Source organism: Typopeltis vanoorti, chromosome 14 (genome assembly GCF_054136105.1).
Source record: "Typopeltis vanoorti isolate ZY-2024b chromosome 14, IOZ_Tvanoo_1.0, whole genome shotgun sequence".
NCBI classification, from domain to species: Eukaryota; Metazoa; Arthropoda; class Arachnida; order Uropygi; family Thelyphonidae; genus Typopeltis; species Typopeltis vanoorti.
The window spans coordinates 7,083,008-7,100,858 of NC_143562.1; the positions used below are offsets into that span (position 1 = coordinate 7,083,008).

The following is a 17,851-nucleotide window of genomic DNA, read 5'->3' on the forward strand; positions in this document are numbered from 1 at the left end:
AAAAACTTATCTGAACCACGCTCTGCTACGAATATCTCGAAATTGGTGAAGAGAAGAATTAGAAGAAATAAATAAATAAATAAATTTCGTGTATTTATTTATTTATTTATTTATTTATTTTACGTGTAGGATTGAAGCTGTGGAATGGCCTTCGGCATCGGGTTATAGGAGTGAAGAATTTGCGTAATAGTAATGGTAACAATTTAATGGTGGCTAAGTTGACTGAGTAAACAGCCCCTCCCCCCTTCACCAGCCAACAGGGCTGGTGAAGGGTTTCACGGTGGCATGGGTAACTGCTTATTCGAGGTGACTTAAAAAAATTCAAGCAGTGGTCTCTAAATTTGGCAGGGTTCTAGGATTATTCACGCCCTCAGTTTTCCCACGGCTCGCACGCACGCACACAAAGAGAGAGAGAGACTGCATCAGCGGTGCCAACCTTTCATCGGTGTATTGACTTTGACGCACTTGAAAACGATGTGCAAAGATTATTATTATTATTATTAGACACCTCCAGGGAGTCCAAAGACTCATCGAGGGAGGGCACCTACTCCACAACTCTATCTCCACCACTCAATCAACTACAACGAACAGCAACTACGCCAACGCCATCTACCTCTACCCACCACCACTAGTATTTTCACAGACAATCACAAACATTCATGCCCACAGCGGGATTCGAACCCGCAGCCTTTTGGCTGGAGAGCGGATACGCTGACCACTCGGCAATTATTACCTACTTTAATAAAGTTGCCTTGCGGTGTTCTGGTCCTCCTTCACTAACATAAAACTGGTTTCGAACACTATTCAGGTAAAAATATGAATTTTCATATGAAAATTCATGTCTTAGCATCCCGAGATAGACTTGTCTCTGGCTGGTGGAAGACTCGACTACTACTTCCACGATGAGTTTCTTAACTCCATGGTCTTTTTTTTTTTTTTTTTTTTGGCTTGTTGCAGACACCGCATGTTTTATTTATTTTTTATTGATTTCTGAAATATTTACACAAATACAAAAATCGTCTTTAGTGACATCCCAGCTTGTGATTTTTACAAAATTCAGCACAAAGTGCTGCATATGTGATTCATTTCTACATTGCATTTCAATTTATATTTTGATAATAATACTTTTTTGCATCTATATTTACAGCACGTGTTCTTCTAATATTAATAATGAAGATTACACGGAAATGTTTCAATAATAGATTTTTTTTAACTGTAATAACATTTTGTCTGTTGATAATAATAATAAGTATTAGTATTATTATTATAACTTCTCTTTAGATTGTGCTGCCATCTGCTATCGCGAAAACTAACTATTAACACGTTACATTTTTAATTCTATCTTCTAATACATACTTTTAAATTTTAGATCGTTTCGTCATCCTGTCACAGGTAAGAAATTATTCAAAATTTCTTAATAATTATTAAGCTTCAGTAATTTCATTAAGCAACAGAGCTGTTCTTCAATTCACCCTGAGTGAACGTAAAATATTTTGAACAGGATTTTGAAAGATTTCGAAAATACTCTTCCGACCTCCGCCACACACTTCTCGAGGGGTTATCAAAATCCCCTTACTTGATATTCGCCACTGACTCGAAAAGAGTGTACTTACTTCGGTCCAGAACATTTTCCCCGTGTAAGGAGACATAAATTTGCACTATTTGACCAGTTCAGTCAATAGATGGAGCTGGTTTCTGTTCAGAGCATCTCTCTCTCTCTCTCTCTCTGACTTCTCCAAGACTACAACCTTCAACGATTCAAAACACGAGTGAACAAATTCCTTCGTTTTCGTTAGCTACACTGCTCATCTGCTAGAGATCTTCCAACGTTTCATTTTTAAAGCAAATATTTAAAAAATAATATGAAATCAATAAAATAGAAATCGTGATGGGAAATTTTATTATTTTAATTATTTTATAAAATATATGAAGTTGTGTATAAAAAGAATTACCTTGTTTTTTCGGGGAATGTGACACGATTTTAGTATGATAACTTAAAAGAAAAGGATTACTGTGCTGCCATCTGTTGGGTAAAAGGTGCACTTTGAAGCTATGTGATATTCCTATACTTCCCAAACCAGAATTTGAAAAGAAAAAAAAAATTATTTTAATCGACATCTGTATCTGTTTGCGTTAATGGAAGTGGTTGACGTTTCTATTAAGGGAAACAACTACAATACATTATGTGTAATTTTGTAATATGTGTTTTATAAAATAAATTTAGTTTTGATTTTCCTCAATAGATGGCAGCCTCGTCAATTGGTGTATCTTTTCCTAACGAGTATCCATCGAAAGGTTTCAGTCAATGTCAGGAACAGAATTCACACCCCCACAATACGTCCCCTTATCGAAATATAAAGTTCGAGTGACATCAGTTGAAGAAATGCGTCCATCGCCACGGTTCAAAGCTCATTAAAAATGTTAATTACTTCCCGAAGTAAAATTGACCTTTGGCGATTTTTTCCTCATGTTTTACGGAACTTGGAAAGGAAAAAAAACAGCCTCACATTGGCAGACCAAACGGACCGGACTCAACAAACAACTATTGGGTTACGATTTTGTGACACGGAATGCAAGAACATTATACGTGGTATAAAAGATCGGAGCACTGAAAGCACTCATCAGAACCAATTAAAACGAGTGGCATCAAGAGAAAATAGATGGATCAGAACAGAAATCCAAAATTTCGTAAACTATGCAGTTTTCTCCATTGCGAAAGAATCGGGGATTATAAAAGTTCGTGCACCAGCAGAAGAAAATGAAGATATTGAAAAACTGGATTGCTTTTTCTGCAAAATGAAGAAGTTGTTGAGTCAGCACCATCTACTCGCATTAAAATGATTATAATAAATTTAGTTTAATCCTTTATCCGAGAGTAAGCAAACAAAATTTGCGCCTGAAAGTATCTTCAGGACTGAGGCAACTCGTAGCAAAGGTGGACCAAGCTCTCATCACTCCTTGTCTCAGTATCTCCCATAATGCAAAGCACATCTCCTTGCGGACATGTATAAGGGAAGGGCCACTATCCAGACCGGTTTCGATCTTTATTGAGGCCTGATCAGTGGGAGTCAGACCCAGAAGTGGTGATACTAAGGCAGAAGCAATAGGAGAGATCATATTTACCTATACGAGTTGCCAAAAGGCAAGTCGTATAGGTAAAGGATAAAGGATTACATTAAATCTATTAATGTCTAACCGAGTGGGAAAAAACTTCCAACATAGAAATGATTGTTGGGGATTTCGATGCCAAGGTTGAACACGAAGATATTTATAAAGGAACAATTGGAAAACACAATCTACATACCTATCCTGATTATAACGGAGAGAAACTAATCGATTTTGCAATATCTCCTACTGAAGAAGGTGATTTTGTAGAGTTACCATCGAGGCAAGAGCCCCGACGATATACTACGTTCATTCAGGAACAACAGATCTCCAGGAATGGATAGAATCCTTGCAGACTTACTGAAAGTATAACGAAAGAAACAGAAATCAAAATATATGAATTGATTTTCAACTGTACGAAAGAAAGGGAGAATGGCAAAAGAATAGGGAAAGAGTTTGATCTGTCTGATACGTTAGAAGATTGACAAAATGGTTCGTGGAAAGCATGGAGGGATTTTTCTGTTATGTACAGAATACAAAGCATTTAATTCATGTTTGAAGAATGGGTTAAATCCATTTATGGAGAAGATAATTGGTGTCTACCGACGAAAGGCAAGTCCCCAATCGGTCAGATACATATGGTTGAACAATTATTGGAGAAATTGTGGGAATTGGATATAAATATTCATCAGATTGTTGTTGCAAGCTTATGGCAACATTAATAGAAGCAAATGATACACTTCGGAATACCAAATAAGGAACATTCAAAAGCACAGATTAAAATAAGAAATGATTTAAAAGACTCCTTTCCAATAATTCAAGGATTAAGACGAGAAGATAGTCTGGTTCCAAAACTTTTTAACCAAGGGTGGCGAATTTGATTCCAGATTTTGAAACGAAAATCCTTAGAAAAGGATTTTCGCCCAGTGAATGATAATCGTCTCTGGAGAATCAGATCCCACTATGAGCTACATCGACATCAACTTCAGGGGCATGTATTCCGGGTGTGCTAGGCGTGCGATGCACACCCACTGAAATAGCATTATCGCCGATTTTATAGTTTTGCATTTACTCTCGTTAAAAACACCTTTACTTGTTCGCTGGTTTCGCGCGATTCCTAAAAGTAAACACCATACACAAATGCTTCATGAAGAGGACACTTTTTCGACGCGTAAACATCGCCTCACATTCGCGTCAATAGCCCGGGTGTGCGGTCACAAATATGGACACCTTTGTGCCCTTTGAATAGACATACAGATGGCGCAGCGGGTCAAATTCTTAACATTCCAGTGGTTTCAAGTGGTCCAAAAATTGATTATTGTGTCAACAATGGGTTATTGTTGTTACAATAACCAATAGCTGTGATTGGTTATTGTGTCAACCACTCCTTCAATTGAACGTTGTTATTTGTCATGAGTTGCTGTTTTTATTTTCTGAGTTTTATCTGTTTTCTGTGCGTGAAGGGTCAACTGACGTGTTTAGTTTACTGGACGAAAAACACCGATGTAGACAAATAACTTTCTATAAATAATTTATAACTTTTTGGTCCATATTTACGATGGGAAACGGTGTGGACGATTTACTGATGTCCCGTTTTCGCGGGACATCAGTAAATCGTGACCAGAGCTTTAGCGGACTGTATGATTATAGTCGATGGAGATCGGATCTTGTGTGTAAATAAGAAAAACGAATGGTTTCAGCCTTTCTTTGGTTTAGTAATCCGGAAAAATAATAATTTCCTAAGTGATTACTTTTCCGATTTTGTGCGTATCAAATGGCTTGAAGCATCGCTATTGTTCATTTGACCTTTATGCTTTCCATAATTAAAATTATTTTAATTGATCATTTAAGTATTCGAAGTTATCCTGCAATTAATTGCATCGAACCAATTAAGATGCGTTATGCGCTCTTAAAACTTTCATTCATCAATAAAAATGCAATCATGCGGGCAAAATGACGGGAATTTTGTACTGTGGGTTGAGTAAGCCACGCGACAGCATACCCAACCTAAATGGGCACGCGAAGACACTGATCAGCACTTCAAAGAACCCACAATTTCCAGTGACATCCTCACTATCAGCCATTTTTCTGTGCAATGCTGGACGAAAACCTCTCCTAAAGTCCCCCATTCATGTCTATCTGAAGCTTTCTTATGCCGCTGAATTCCAACCATCTCTTTAATCTCATCCTCCCCGTCTGTCTGTTCTTGCTGTAGCTCTCTTTGAAGCTCTGAGATACCCTTCTGATATCAACTTTCTCAATTTTGAGTGTTACGTTTTGCAACATGACCCATCCATTGCCATTTGGATCTTTAAATGTCTCTGATCTTGTCTGAACCACGGTGAATATCAATACCAAGTAATGATCTTTCCACTGTCCTCTGGGTAATCCTCAACTAGTTGGTCAATTTTGTAGTCAGATGATTGGAATGCCTTGCCTGAGAGTGTGGTGTCTGAAAGGAGCTTGGGTGTGTTTAAGACACGGTATGATGAGCTGTGTGTGATAAAAGGACCTCCCAAATGAGTCTTTGACTCCATGAGGTCTTGTGGTAATAATAATAATAATAATAATAATAATAATAATAATAATAATAATAACTTGACATAAGGATACACATATCACTTTATAGTCTCAAAGAAATCTTCACGGTGGTTTCCACAGGATATCCAACCAAGTTGAATTCTATAAAATTTCTTCTTTACAGTCATCCTCTGTGTGATCTCTTGTCCTGGGTAAACATAGAAGGTTACTAGATCTATTTCTTAGCATTCCATTTGTAGTGGCTTTTTGATGATGTGTTTTCAGCATAATTCAACTCAAAAAGTTGCAGTGGACAAGACGTTTTTCGTATGACGGGTGCTAGTATTCTTAAGAATACAATAAATAAGAAATTATTGGTAAAAGACCAAAAGGAAGACCAAGAACAAGATGGATAGATAACATTTCTGAAGGCTCAAGATAGTAACATCTTTAAACTGGAGAAAGTAAGGTTTTGGACAGACACCGTTGGAGGCAACAAGTCCAGGAAACCAAGGCTGGATGTAAGCTGTTGAGCCATTGGAGAAAGAAGAAAAAGACGTTGGTATTTTCATGTTAAAACTGCTGAATATCTGTTGGAGTTTCAATTGCTTTCGGGGATAATTTCCCTTTTCTGCAAGTAATGATACACCATCTGCATTTCCGATTTTATTCCTTTTAATTTCTGTTTCTTAAAGTCCGTTATTATTTCGTCCATTTCTGATCCCTTTCTCAGGAATTTATTGGGTGTGTTTGTGTTCTTTTATCTTATTACCATTCATTTTTCGTGGATATTTTTGATTATTTCGAAAACTTGCAGTGATATCTTCCTTGGTACCTTCATGACATTCTCCAGTGTGATTCTGTCGAAAGCCTTCTTAGAGTCTATGAACAGTTAATTACCGGTTAATTAAATTCTGCTGATTTTTCAGTTATTTGCTTTATAAAAAATGCAGCATCAGCACATGATCTTCCTTTACAGAATCCTTGTTGTTCATCTTATAATTTAGTTTTAATTCAAATTCTTTTGTTGATAATTCTGGCACATAGTTTTAGGAGAGTGTACAATAAGTTTATTCCTCGATAGTTCAGGGGTTCAGGCTTTGTTCCCTGGTATTGGTATTGTGCCACTGAAGATGTTATGTATTCATTACGGGAGAAATTGGAGTCCACTCACTCCAAAGAGAAAGATCCCACCTTCAATGAGGGTATCGTCAGATGGCGAATTTGGCTTGAGTGGTAACGTACCCACTCTTCAACCAACAGGCTTCAGGTTCGAATATTTCTATGGGCAGGAATGCTTGGGCTTTTGTTTAAGTGGGAGGTGAAGTTCGCTGACTTGAGACCACCACCCGGCTTACTGGAGGTCTGAAGTGACTTGAAAAATTATAGTAAACATGATTCCCTGATTACATCACATTCAAGGGTGGAGGTTGGCATTAAATAGAAAAAGAGAATCTTGGGGCAGTTGAGAATTGGCAAGAAACCTAGAGGACAGAAAGCCGTCCACCTTTATGTGCAATGAAGTCACCAAACATGGAAAATATACCCAAGTACGAAACGCATAAAAAAAAAATCACTAACGCCTTTTTATTGCCGTATATACAGGGAGTAGGCGAGGCCGTTTTAGCCCTATCTAACTTTTTGGGGACTGAGTGGGCAGTTCAATCTCCACTGGTAGCCAATCAGAGATAGCTGGCCCAAGGCTATCACTAATTAAGAGGCACGCAGTGAAGAGTGACGGCTCAACAAGTGCTGCCATCTGGTGGTCCCTAACACATTATTTTTTTGTCTGAAAATAGTGTGGATTCGACGGTCGAATTTTTTGAGTTTACGAAACGAAAAACCCGAGTTTCCTGGAGAAAAAACCCGCTTGCCCCTGCCAGAGATCGACTAACTCGGCAACCAGTCTAAAAAAGCTTAGTGAAAGTTCCTCTAGTCCGCAACTAGATTTGAATCCAAGTCTTTCGTCGTGCAGTCAAGCGTCGTAGAGTGCAAACGCCACTTCCACCGGGCTACACAGGATATACGCATGATAAAGAAAACTCAAAAAAAAAAAAAAAAATCACGCTTTTGAATTTTTTTTTCTTTGATGAAAAAAGCGATTTTCCCTCACATCACCTTGCAGCGTTTGCTCACTTGCGACTCCATTAAAACAAACGAAACATCTGCATGCCCCCCCCCCCAAAGAGACAGTTGTTGGTTGCCGACTGACAAACCTATCGTTCTAATTACCGCTTTAAACACATTTACAGCTCCATCTGGTGGCTTTTTTCCTGTTACACAGCACAGTAACTCGAGTATCGACACTGATGATCTGTTTCAGTGTAATGGGGCGCCATCTACAGCCGATATCATGAGATAAATCTTTAAGGGGAAGCGAGAAAGGTTCGTGCGCTCATAATCACAGTTGCCGCGTTTATGATGTCTGTTCGGAGTTCCTACAGTGAAAATGCCGCTATCTTTCGATCTCACTGCGCAGTCGCACTAATGAAAGACCTCAAACGAGAACACTTCATCCTCCCCCCCCATCTCCCCCATTGCACGCGCTTAATTTCCCCTAATCCGAAAAGATCGATGAGTAATCACGGTGCTTCTGTGCGCCCCCTGGCGTCGTTAAACCTTCGGTTCCATTTGTCTTCCTCCCCTGAACTCCCGGAGTGTTAATGATAGTGATTACGAAGAACACGATCGCGCCTCGCCGCTCGGGTTGTGTTCGACTTCACCTTCTCAGGTAGCACGAGCTGATGTATTACACCCTCGGGGATTGGGGACTTTCTTCGGTCGATTTTCTTTTTATCTTCGGAAACACGCCAAAGGAAGTTGGGGAAGTTCAGACTAAAGGCAGCAATCACGTGACTAATGTCGATGTTCCGGAGAGGCAAGCGGGGGTTTTACCGAACAATCATCCCCCCCCCCTTTCGTTAAAAGTTCACCAAATATGTTATTAGTCTTGTAACAAAGGAAACTTTCATCCCCCCCCCCCAGGAAAAAGGCTCCCGTTAATCATATCCGAGTGGCCAACTGCACTAGATGTGTCTTGTCTGTCGCTGCTTGAAAAGCCAACTTCGACGTCCCCAAGTATTGACGCATAAGTCCGCAAGAAGAGTTTGTCATTTGGGGTCCAGCAAAGGAAAAAAGAAGAAAAAAAGCACCCACGTGTTGAATGCCACAGGAGAACAAAAGAACGCGTGAGGCTTGTAACTACAAGTCTTTTATTCCCCCCCAGTGCGAATGTTATTTTAACCAAAAACTTTTATCCACAGCTTCTAAAGAGAAAAAGCGCTTTGTTACACGCCCTCTATGTTTCTCGCTTGGCATCATATCCGTCGCCCAAGATGGCAGCAAAGACGTAACTAAACAGGTCGTTTCACCGAACGGGTTTTATTACGGAATGAGAAATTCGTCGGTGCACCGCGAATCTGAAACGGCCGTCGAGGAGAAGCCGCACCTTCAAAAGAGACGAAATGGAACTGCCGTCCGGGAAAAAAATAATAAAAAATTCAAATCCTTTCGTATTAATTGTAAAAATATCTGCAGTACGGTTAGTGAGGGGGAATATTTGTGTTCCGCTCATTCTTCGACCTCTACGGACGAGATTTTTCGTTCAATGCATATCGGAATTCCATCATCGTTCCATTGAGCGTGCGAAGCGATCCTCCAGGGTTCGACTAACAGAGGACAGATTAAAGATAACATTCCGTATCTCCGATGCAACCTCCGTGTTGGGCATCACTCACAGCCGAGCAAACGGTTTCGGCAGTCGGAGGAAGGGTGGCGTGGGGGGGGGGGGACGATACCCGATGGCCACGAGAGAGAGAAAATCGAAAACAAATTACAAAGTCTGGAAAATTGAGAATTTCTCTCGAAGAGACGTCGGAGGGATGAACGAACGCACCGACAATGGATCGGAGTTCGCGCGGCTCGCCCTGCAGTCTCATCCCTCCTCTGCGAGATTTCATTAAAATCCTTTCTGGGCCCACGGCAGGGGGGGGGGAAGGAAAGGGAAGCCGACGACTCCTCTCGGAGAGATTAATGCGGAATTAAATTTGAAACGGCAGCAAACTCGCATCGGAAGCAAAAATGTCGCTTTTCGTTCCACGGAGGAGATTCGCTTGCGAGGAGGGGGTCGAACACGAAGCCCAAGCTGAACCGTGACGTCACGGTTTATGAGCGGAAGTGCGTCGCGGAGTTTTCTCCTACGAAACGATTGCCGTACGAGAAAGCATCATTCGACTCCGATCTTACCGGAAGTTTCGGAGCGAATCAAGAAATATCAGAGGTGTTTCGCCTCCGAATAGCACCCGCTGTCGGAGAAAAAAACAGGTGTGGGGGAGGCGAATTAACTTGACGGTGATCACATAAAGCAAGCAGTCCCAGCTAACAACTCTCAGTGAGTCAGGAAGAACTGAACGCGCGATGTCCTCTCGTAAACAGCAGTACAAGTCGCTACCCTGGCAACCCTTCGAGCTCTTCACATTTCGGTGAATGTGAGAACAACCAGCTGACGTCACCCCTCGATGGGATGGAACACAACAAGAGACATTCTTCGTTAGCGAATAACCAGTCCCACTCCAAAGGTATTCATCTGCCTTCGATGCTCAAAGTGTTTCATTTCACCGAAATCCAATACGAACACAAAGCGGTTGAGAGAGTGGGGACCTTCGTGAGGAGAGAGAGAGAGAGAAGGAACGAACGAAGCTGATGCTGGAATTGAGTCTCAGTGTCGCGAGTCATTCCATCGATCTGGATGGCTAATGACTGTCCCCCGTCTTAATGTCGGGTCATCAGCATATCGTTAGCGGCGCCACAGGGTGACACAGCCAACAAACACGGCCATTAAAAAGCAATCAACAAAACGCGACAAGGGCCCACACTTCCATGGAGGGGGACTCCCCCAAACGTGGCGGCAGATTGAAGTCCATAAAGTGGGAAGCCAGTCGGAAACAAAGTTTGGGTCTCGCCCAGTGATTAACAACCCCCCCCCCGCGTAAACATATTTCGTCGTCACGCAGATGCGCGCGTAGCTAAATAAGGAAGGGAAGAGGTTGGCACGAGCCGACGGTTAATCCCAAGGTTGCTTCAATGACAATAAAGGATGAGAATTCTTGGATTTCATTTGAAACGAGAAATATTTTTAAGAAATTCAAAAAATTCTGTCGAAGTTTTAATGAATTAAAAAAAAATCTCTTTTGTCCTCCCATGCACTGATGTGGAGTTGTGTTCCTGGAACCTCCTTGCGAATTGTTGATTGCATACACAAGACATTAGTAGTATTTTGAGATACACACGGAGCTTTTTGTATCTCGTGAAATTTTCATTTTAAAAAAATCTTAACTCATAGGAATACGAGGTATTGCCCAAAACTGGTTGAAAAATGACTTAAATGCCAGATCACAAATTGTAAAAATAAACAACAGCTGTAGCAGCTCCAAAACAGTAGACTGACTGCGGTGTACCGCAAGGATCTGTCTTAGGACCAATTTTATTTAATATTTATATACATGCCTTCTGCAATCTTAAACTAAACAGTAAAATAAATACTTTTGCAGACGATACCGTCCTCATTTTCTCTACGGACACCCCCGAACAAATGAAAACCATCGTGAATGCTGATCTTTTGAAAGTAACAAATTGGTTCCAGTCAAACAAACTCAGTCTGAATGTCTCAAAAACTAAATATGTCAATTTTAACTTGCGAAGTACAACTGGCAAAATGAACTTCACTGCACAATTAATTTTGCACGATTGGAATTGCAGGACAATTCAAATTGCAACTGCGAGAAAATAGGAAAAGTCAGTGTAATAACTTACCTGGGATTAAAAATTGATAGGAATTTAAGCTGGAAGCCGCACGTCACCGATGTCGTAAAGAAAGTAAGGATTATGTTAAACAGACTTGACTACCTAAAAAGATTCTTAAATTTAAATATGCTAAAAATATTATATTCTGCCTGGATTCAAAGCACACTACAAATATGGTATATTAAGTTGGGGAGGAATCCATCGCACTACTCTGAAACCTTTAGTCTCGACTCGGAATAAAGGAATTAAAATCTTAACTAGAAACGAATACAAGGATACTGCAATGTGTAATAAATGCACGACACTAAACATACTACCCCTTAGATATTTATACGTCTGTAGGGTACTATTATTCGTAAAAAACGACAACGAATACGTAAATATCAAACAAGATGCTTTCCTTAGTAGACATAAGTGCCTAAAATGTATAGTTCCAAAAGCAAATAAAGAAGCAATACACAAACATTGTGCTTATTTAGTGTTCAACACACCACCTTTTAACAATAAGAAATGAAAATCCAAACCAATACAAAACTCGAATCAAAGAGGATTTATTTCCCCACAGAAATGAGGAAAATCTGTTGAGAATAATTGTAGAAATCACAGGTGGCCAACAGCAAGCCCGTGGGTCGCATGCAGTCCCTAACGTAATTTTGTGCGGCCCGCGGCAGGATAAAAGCTATATTAAATTATATGTATTATCAATTTAGCTATTGATTAAGACCGCAGATTTTCTGATTGATATACTAGTTATATTCATTTCCTCTGATGACAGAAACAATTTATATTCTGAACACGGAATCAAAATTGCTTTAAAAAAATTACTCAATTTATAAAATCCACTGCTTCTCTGTGCGAGTTGTAGTAGTGGGAGTGGTAGATTTCTGTGCGCTCCAGAGTAACGCATCATTGAAGGTCACTTGGTAACAGAAATATGGAATTAAATTTTAATTTAACAACTTATATTTAAGTCAGTCAAGTATTTTATATTGTTCTCCCAGTAGTAAAGTGATTGAACAAATATAGTAATTCAATACATTTAACTATTGCCTTGAAAAAAATGCAGAGTTTGCGTTTATTTAAGTTCTGTCTAGAAGTGTGAGGCTACCACTCATCACGTGTTGGCCCTCGTGATGAGTGGTATATATCCGACCCTGGGATAAATGATTAGTTATAGGAAGATAAATGAATATAATAGGAAGCTCACAATAAAAAATATCTGTCTAAAAAAATGCAGCCAAAAAAAAAAGAGGGCAGTCTGCGTAGTAGATGATCCCTTTCTCGCAAACACTCCCTTGGGCTTCTTTCTCGTAGTTGCTCAATTTCTGATTTTCTGAGTTGAATCCCCTTTTCTGAAACGGGATTCGACTCGGAATTACATCAGCCAGGCGCTATCAGCCCGGGGGCACTTTTGGCCTCAATCACCACATGTGGCCACTGCGCACGGTCCTCTGCGACTGCCCCCCCACGTTCACGTTCTGGTCTCCAACCCGACGGCCTGCAGGTCTTCCTTCTCCTGATCCACCCATCTCCTTCTCGGTCTCCCTGATCGGGGCCGAGCCTCCCACGCTTGTCTCACAGTCCTTTCGGGACCCTTACGGTACAGGTGCCCCAGCCACTGAAGACGCCGGGCTCGCAGCTCCATCAAGACGTCTGCCGAGTTGCATAAAGCGTGTATGGTAGCATTGGACCGCCTCCTCCAGACTCCGTCTGCCATGACCCCTCCATAGATACGTCGTAGCATCTTGTTCTCGAATACCCTTAGGTGATCGGCTTGTCTCGCTTCAGCACCGTAGAGGAGAACAGGTCTGATCAAAGTCTTGTATAAGTCCCACCTTTGTAGTCCAAGACAGCAAGCGCGAGGCGAAAAGGGGACGCAGCTCATAATAGGCCACATTCGCAGCATTTACCCGACTCTGGACATCAGCCTTAACTTTGTTGTCATCAGTCACGAAAGAACCCAAGTACCTAAATACCTTCACCCTCTCAAGCTGTGCAGCTCCCTCTGGATCTTGAGTAGCATGGCGACTCATAAAAAGGTATTTTGTCTTCTCGGCGTTTATCTTCAGGCCAAGGTCTTCTGCAGCTTCTTCAATAGCAGTAACCAATGCCACTGCGTCTTCCCGTTGATGCGCCATGACGTTTAGGTCGTCCGCGTAGCAAAGAATCCTAACTTGCACCCCCCCATGTCGACTCCATCTGCCACTTGCTGTGTGTTTCTAATTACTTTTTGCAACACTAGATTGAAGAGAATCGGAGAAAGCCCATCACCCTGCTTCACACCGGTCTGTACCTGAAACGGGTCCGAAAGGTCACCTTCTGCTTTCACTCTTGCTCTCGAACCAGCTACGCACACCTGCACCATTTTTCGGAGTTTTCGAGGAATTCCCAGCTCTTCAAACACCTGCCATATTTTTGGGCGTATCATTGAGTCATAGGCTTTAGAAAAGTCTATGAAAATATTATGAACTTCCCGGTGATATTCCCAGCACTTTTTAAAAACTTGGCGCGGCGTGAAGAGTTGGTCTGTTGTAGAACGGTTCCTCCTGAAGCCCGTCTGGTAGTCACCAAGGCACTCTTCTGCATATGGTGTGAGGCGCAATAGCATGATGGTAGACAGCACCTTGTAGCCAGTCGACAGCAATGAGATGCCCCCATAGTTGCCGCATTGAGTCTTATCTCCTTTCTTATATACTGGGATGATCAGCGACTCCTTCCACTCGTCGGGCAGCCGTCTTCTCGCCAGATCATCAAGATGAGCCGGTGAAGCTACTCCAGCAGGACGTCCCCACCATTCTTCAGGAGCTCCGCCGGTGTGCAGTCCACTCCTGGAGCCTTATTAGTTTTCAGCATGCGGATAGCACGAGTAATCTCACTAAATGTCGGCTCTTCAATAAATGGTTCAGCAGTTCGATAAGAGTATAATCCTTCGATATTGACGTTCCAGCATTGATATTCAGCAAGTTCGCGAAATATCTACGCCACGGAGCGAGAGCATCTTTTGAGTTTGTTAATAGATTTCCACTCATCTCTTATGGTTGCCGCTTGTGTCTGGGCACTTCGCATGGCTTTGATCGTCCGGTACATCTCCCGTCCATTATTCGTCACCCTATTTCTCTCTATACTAGCCACTTTCTCATTAAGATACTTCCGCTTTTCCCTGCGTAGACATACATTCACCACTCTTCTCACCCTCTCCTATGCAGCTTTCTTCCTGCTATCCGCTAGGTAGTTCAATAGTGCTTCCTTTCGTTTCGCTACAGCTTCTTCACACTGTCTATTAAACCATGCTTTTCTCCTCCTCTTTCTCTTTCCCACGGTTCTCGAGGCAGCAAACGCGACCGTATTTTCGATGGTGCCCCACATCCCATCCGGATCATCCTCTTCCTCCTGTAACTCCCCAAAACGATTCTGCAACTCTAACTGGAAAGCCCGCTTGCCTTCCGCTGTTTTCAACTTGTCCGGGTCCCATGCCGATCGTATGGTAGGACACCCGGGCTTCTGAACCGCAATTCTATGCCTGAAAACGTAGGCTACCAGATAGTGGTCGCTATCTCCATCTGCTCCACTGAAACTCCTCACATCCGAGATGGAGCTGTGGAGCTCGATGGAGCTCGATTCACTAGCGCATGGTCTATTTGGTTAGCTGTTCTACCGTCCGGCGATCTCCAGGTCTGCTTGTGGACGTCTTTATGCGCAAACATAGTGCTCTTTACAAAGCATCCCGTAGCGGCGGCAAAACTCGCAAGTCGGATCCCGTTATCATTGCACTCCTCATCTAGGCTCTCACTACCCACGAAAGGGCATCACACACACGCTCTCTCCTCAGCTTCGCGCTGAAATCTCCCAATACTAGCTTGACGTCATAGGACGGTAGATCAGCACAAGTACGCTCAAGCACTTCGTAGAAACAATCTTTAGCTTCCTCCGAGCTCTCTTCAGTGGGCGCATAACAGTTCACAACAGACACATTTTGAAAACGTCCCTTAACTCTATTAGTGCACAGCCGATTGCTCACAGGTTTAAAATCTAAAATATTACACAAAACGTTATCACTAACTAAAAACGCAGTTCTGAGGACTCTTCGTCCTCTGTCGTCACCACTATAGTATAGCGTGTACCCCTGATTGCAGGTCGAGCTATGTCCGGGCCAACGCGCTTCTTGTACAGCACAAAGTCCACTTTTATACTGTCGTAAGACATTCTTCACATTAAGAAGGGCTCCTTCTTTCGCCAAACTTCGTATATTCCAGGTCCCAGAACGATTAATAATCATCGTCGCAAAGGCGTCCGAATTCCGAGGCTTCTGTGGTGCTTGTTTCGTAACCAATAGGGTTTTTACAGGAGGGGGTGGTTGGCCCCTCGCTAACCCTCCCCCCTTATAGCAGGATTCCTTAACTAAATTGAGCAGCATAGCACTAGCGACAGAAATCCTTAAGCAGTTGCATACAACAAAGTACTGTGATAAGCTTCTACTCAAATTAGGCTTAGTTGCTCGCCCATTCTCTGCCACTGCAGTTTCATAAAGTACGCTCACTACAAACCAATAGACAATTTACACAAACCCATATGCAATGTGCTCAACATAAACATCATAATTCTTAAAAGAAATCCTCCTCAACAAAAATATTTCACTAAAACGCGTAAACAACTTTATACAGCTAAATCAACCACCAGCCAAACGCCACAGCGCCACCTGTGACAGAATGATTTGGAAAATTAAAATTCAGAAGAAAAATGTGACTTCATGGGTAACTCCCCCCCCCTCTCCCTTTAGCTCTTTGAATACCACAGAAGAGGAGGTAAAACATTGGACCTGGATGTTTCAGAAAATTTTTCTCGAATTCTGAGATTAAAATTTAATTTTCTTAAAAAAAAAACATTTCGACGGTTCGGAGCTCGTCAGACAAAGCGGGAACTCGTCTGCAAGATCGCATCATTGGAGAAATGCCACACTTTGATACATCAGACTGTCAACGCCTTCTCGAGAAGTGGGGGGGGAGGGGGAGGACGACAAGCATCTTTAAATCTAAGCTATGCAAGCTCTAATTCCGAAACCGATCAGGGGCAGTCGGCGCTGTTTGCTCGCATTACAAAGTTAATGTTACATCCCCGTCGATGTGTTCTCGACGAAGGCGCTCTTTGACTCACAAATAAAGCGCGCGCTCCCCTCATAAAAGTACATTTTGGCACCTCGCCAACCACTGGCACGTTTTAAGGGAGAGATAATCTCGATTTCAGCGAGAATATTTAATATTTATGTCCTTGCGCGGGGAGAACGCATAAATATCCCCATTCAGGGGGTGGTTACGGATTCACAATGACCGCACGCTTATCGCTCTGCCACTCCCTCCCCCCCCCTTCTCTGCGAATGTTTCGCGAGTTAAGCCTTGTTCTGTGAATATCGCCCTTGTAAATGTTTCATTTCCCGTTACAAACCTGGAGTGACTGATCGATCACGCGTGTGTGTGTGTGAGTCTTATCTGACTCGGCACATGAGTCGGCGCGAGACTTGGCGCTGCCCATTTGCGAGAATTTTTCTGTCTTCCAATCGATATCTTCCGCCAATAATTCATCTCGCTATCGCAGTTCATCCCCGTTCTGTTCTATCGTAAGGGGGGTTTCTGTTTTGAAAGGTAAAGAGGGGGGGGGGGGTCTGTCATCGCTTCCCCATAATTGCGCGCATATCTTCCGCTGTGTGCTTTTGTCTTTTGTTTCGAACTCAATGATAAATGGCACCGGAAATCCTTTAGCTTTCCGGATGTGACGTCATCCACCAACTTTTGTAAAGTTTGACGAAGTGCAACAGTTCGGGAGGGAAGGAATCGCAAACTGCAGGTGCGAATACCCACGTGGACGACCCCTTCCTTCCCTCCCTCCCAGTCGCTTGTTCGTAGGCGAATAAACTTCGGAGGTGCTGCCAAAAGATAACGGAGAAGCGGTCGAGCGTTTTAGCGACCTTCTCCGTTATCTGTCCGGCGGCGCACGAAGCGGGTCCCAGCGGGAGGATGAATCTTCGGGCTTAATGATCGAAGGGGGGGGGGGACGGAATCGTTCCCTTATAAACGCAAGAGTCGAATGCGTCGTAAAGTAAGGAATCGGACTGCTCTCCGACGTGAGTGACCCACTCACTTCGAGGTTTGAACTCAACTGAAAGCATTTTCAGCGGCGAAAAAAAAAAATAATAAATAAATCCTTTCGTTTTGAAATGCGAAGAAATCTCATCTTTAACCGGAATATTTTTTTTCAAATCAAAATCAAAATTTCAAATAAAAAAATCATGTTAGCTTTCATTGTATGAATTGTATTTGTAAGCTTCCTATAATAGTACAAAATGTTGAACAATCCTATGTGTGACCTAAGAGCAACAGCTCATCCAGGTTACGATATGCATAAAGTTACAAAGATGTAGGTAAGGAGGCAT

At 42.2% G+C, this 17,851-nt stretch overlaps 1 protein-coding gene across 1 annotated transcript; it reads right to left on the reverse strand.

Annotated features, from left to right (window-relative positions):
- Positions 1-15,205: 15,205 nt before the first annotated feature.
- LOC150099147 (protein CFDP2-like) lies at positions 15,206-15,703 on the reverse strand. The gene has a single exon (XM_090404268.1). It carries the CDS (start codon positions 15,701-15,703, stop codon positions 15,206-15,208), a length of 498 nt encoding a protein of 165 aa, XP_090260394.1.
- Positions 15,704-17,851: the final 2,148 nt, after the last annotated feature.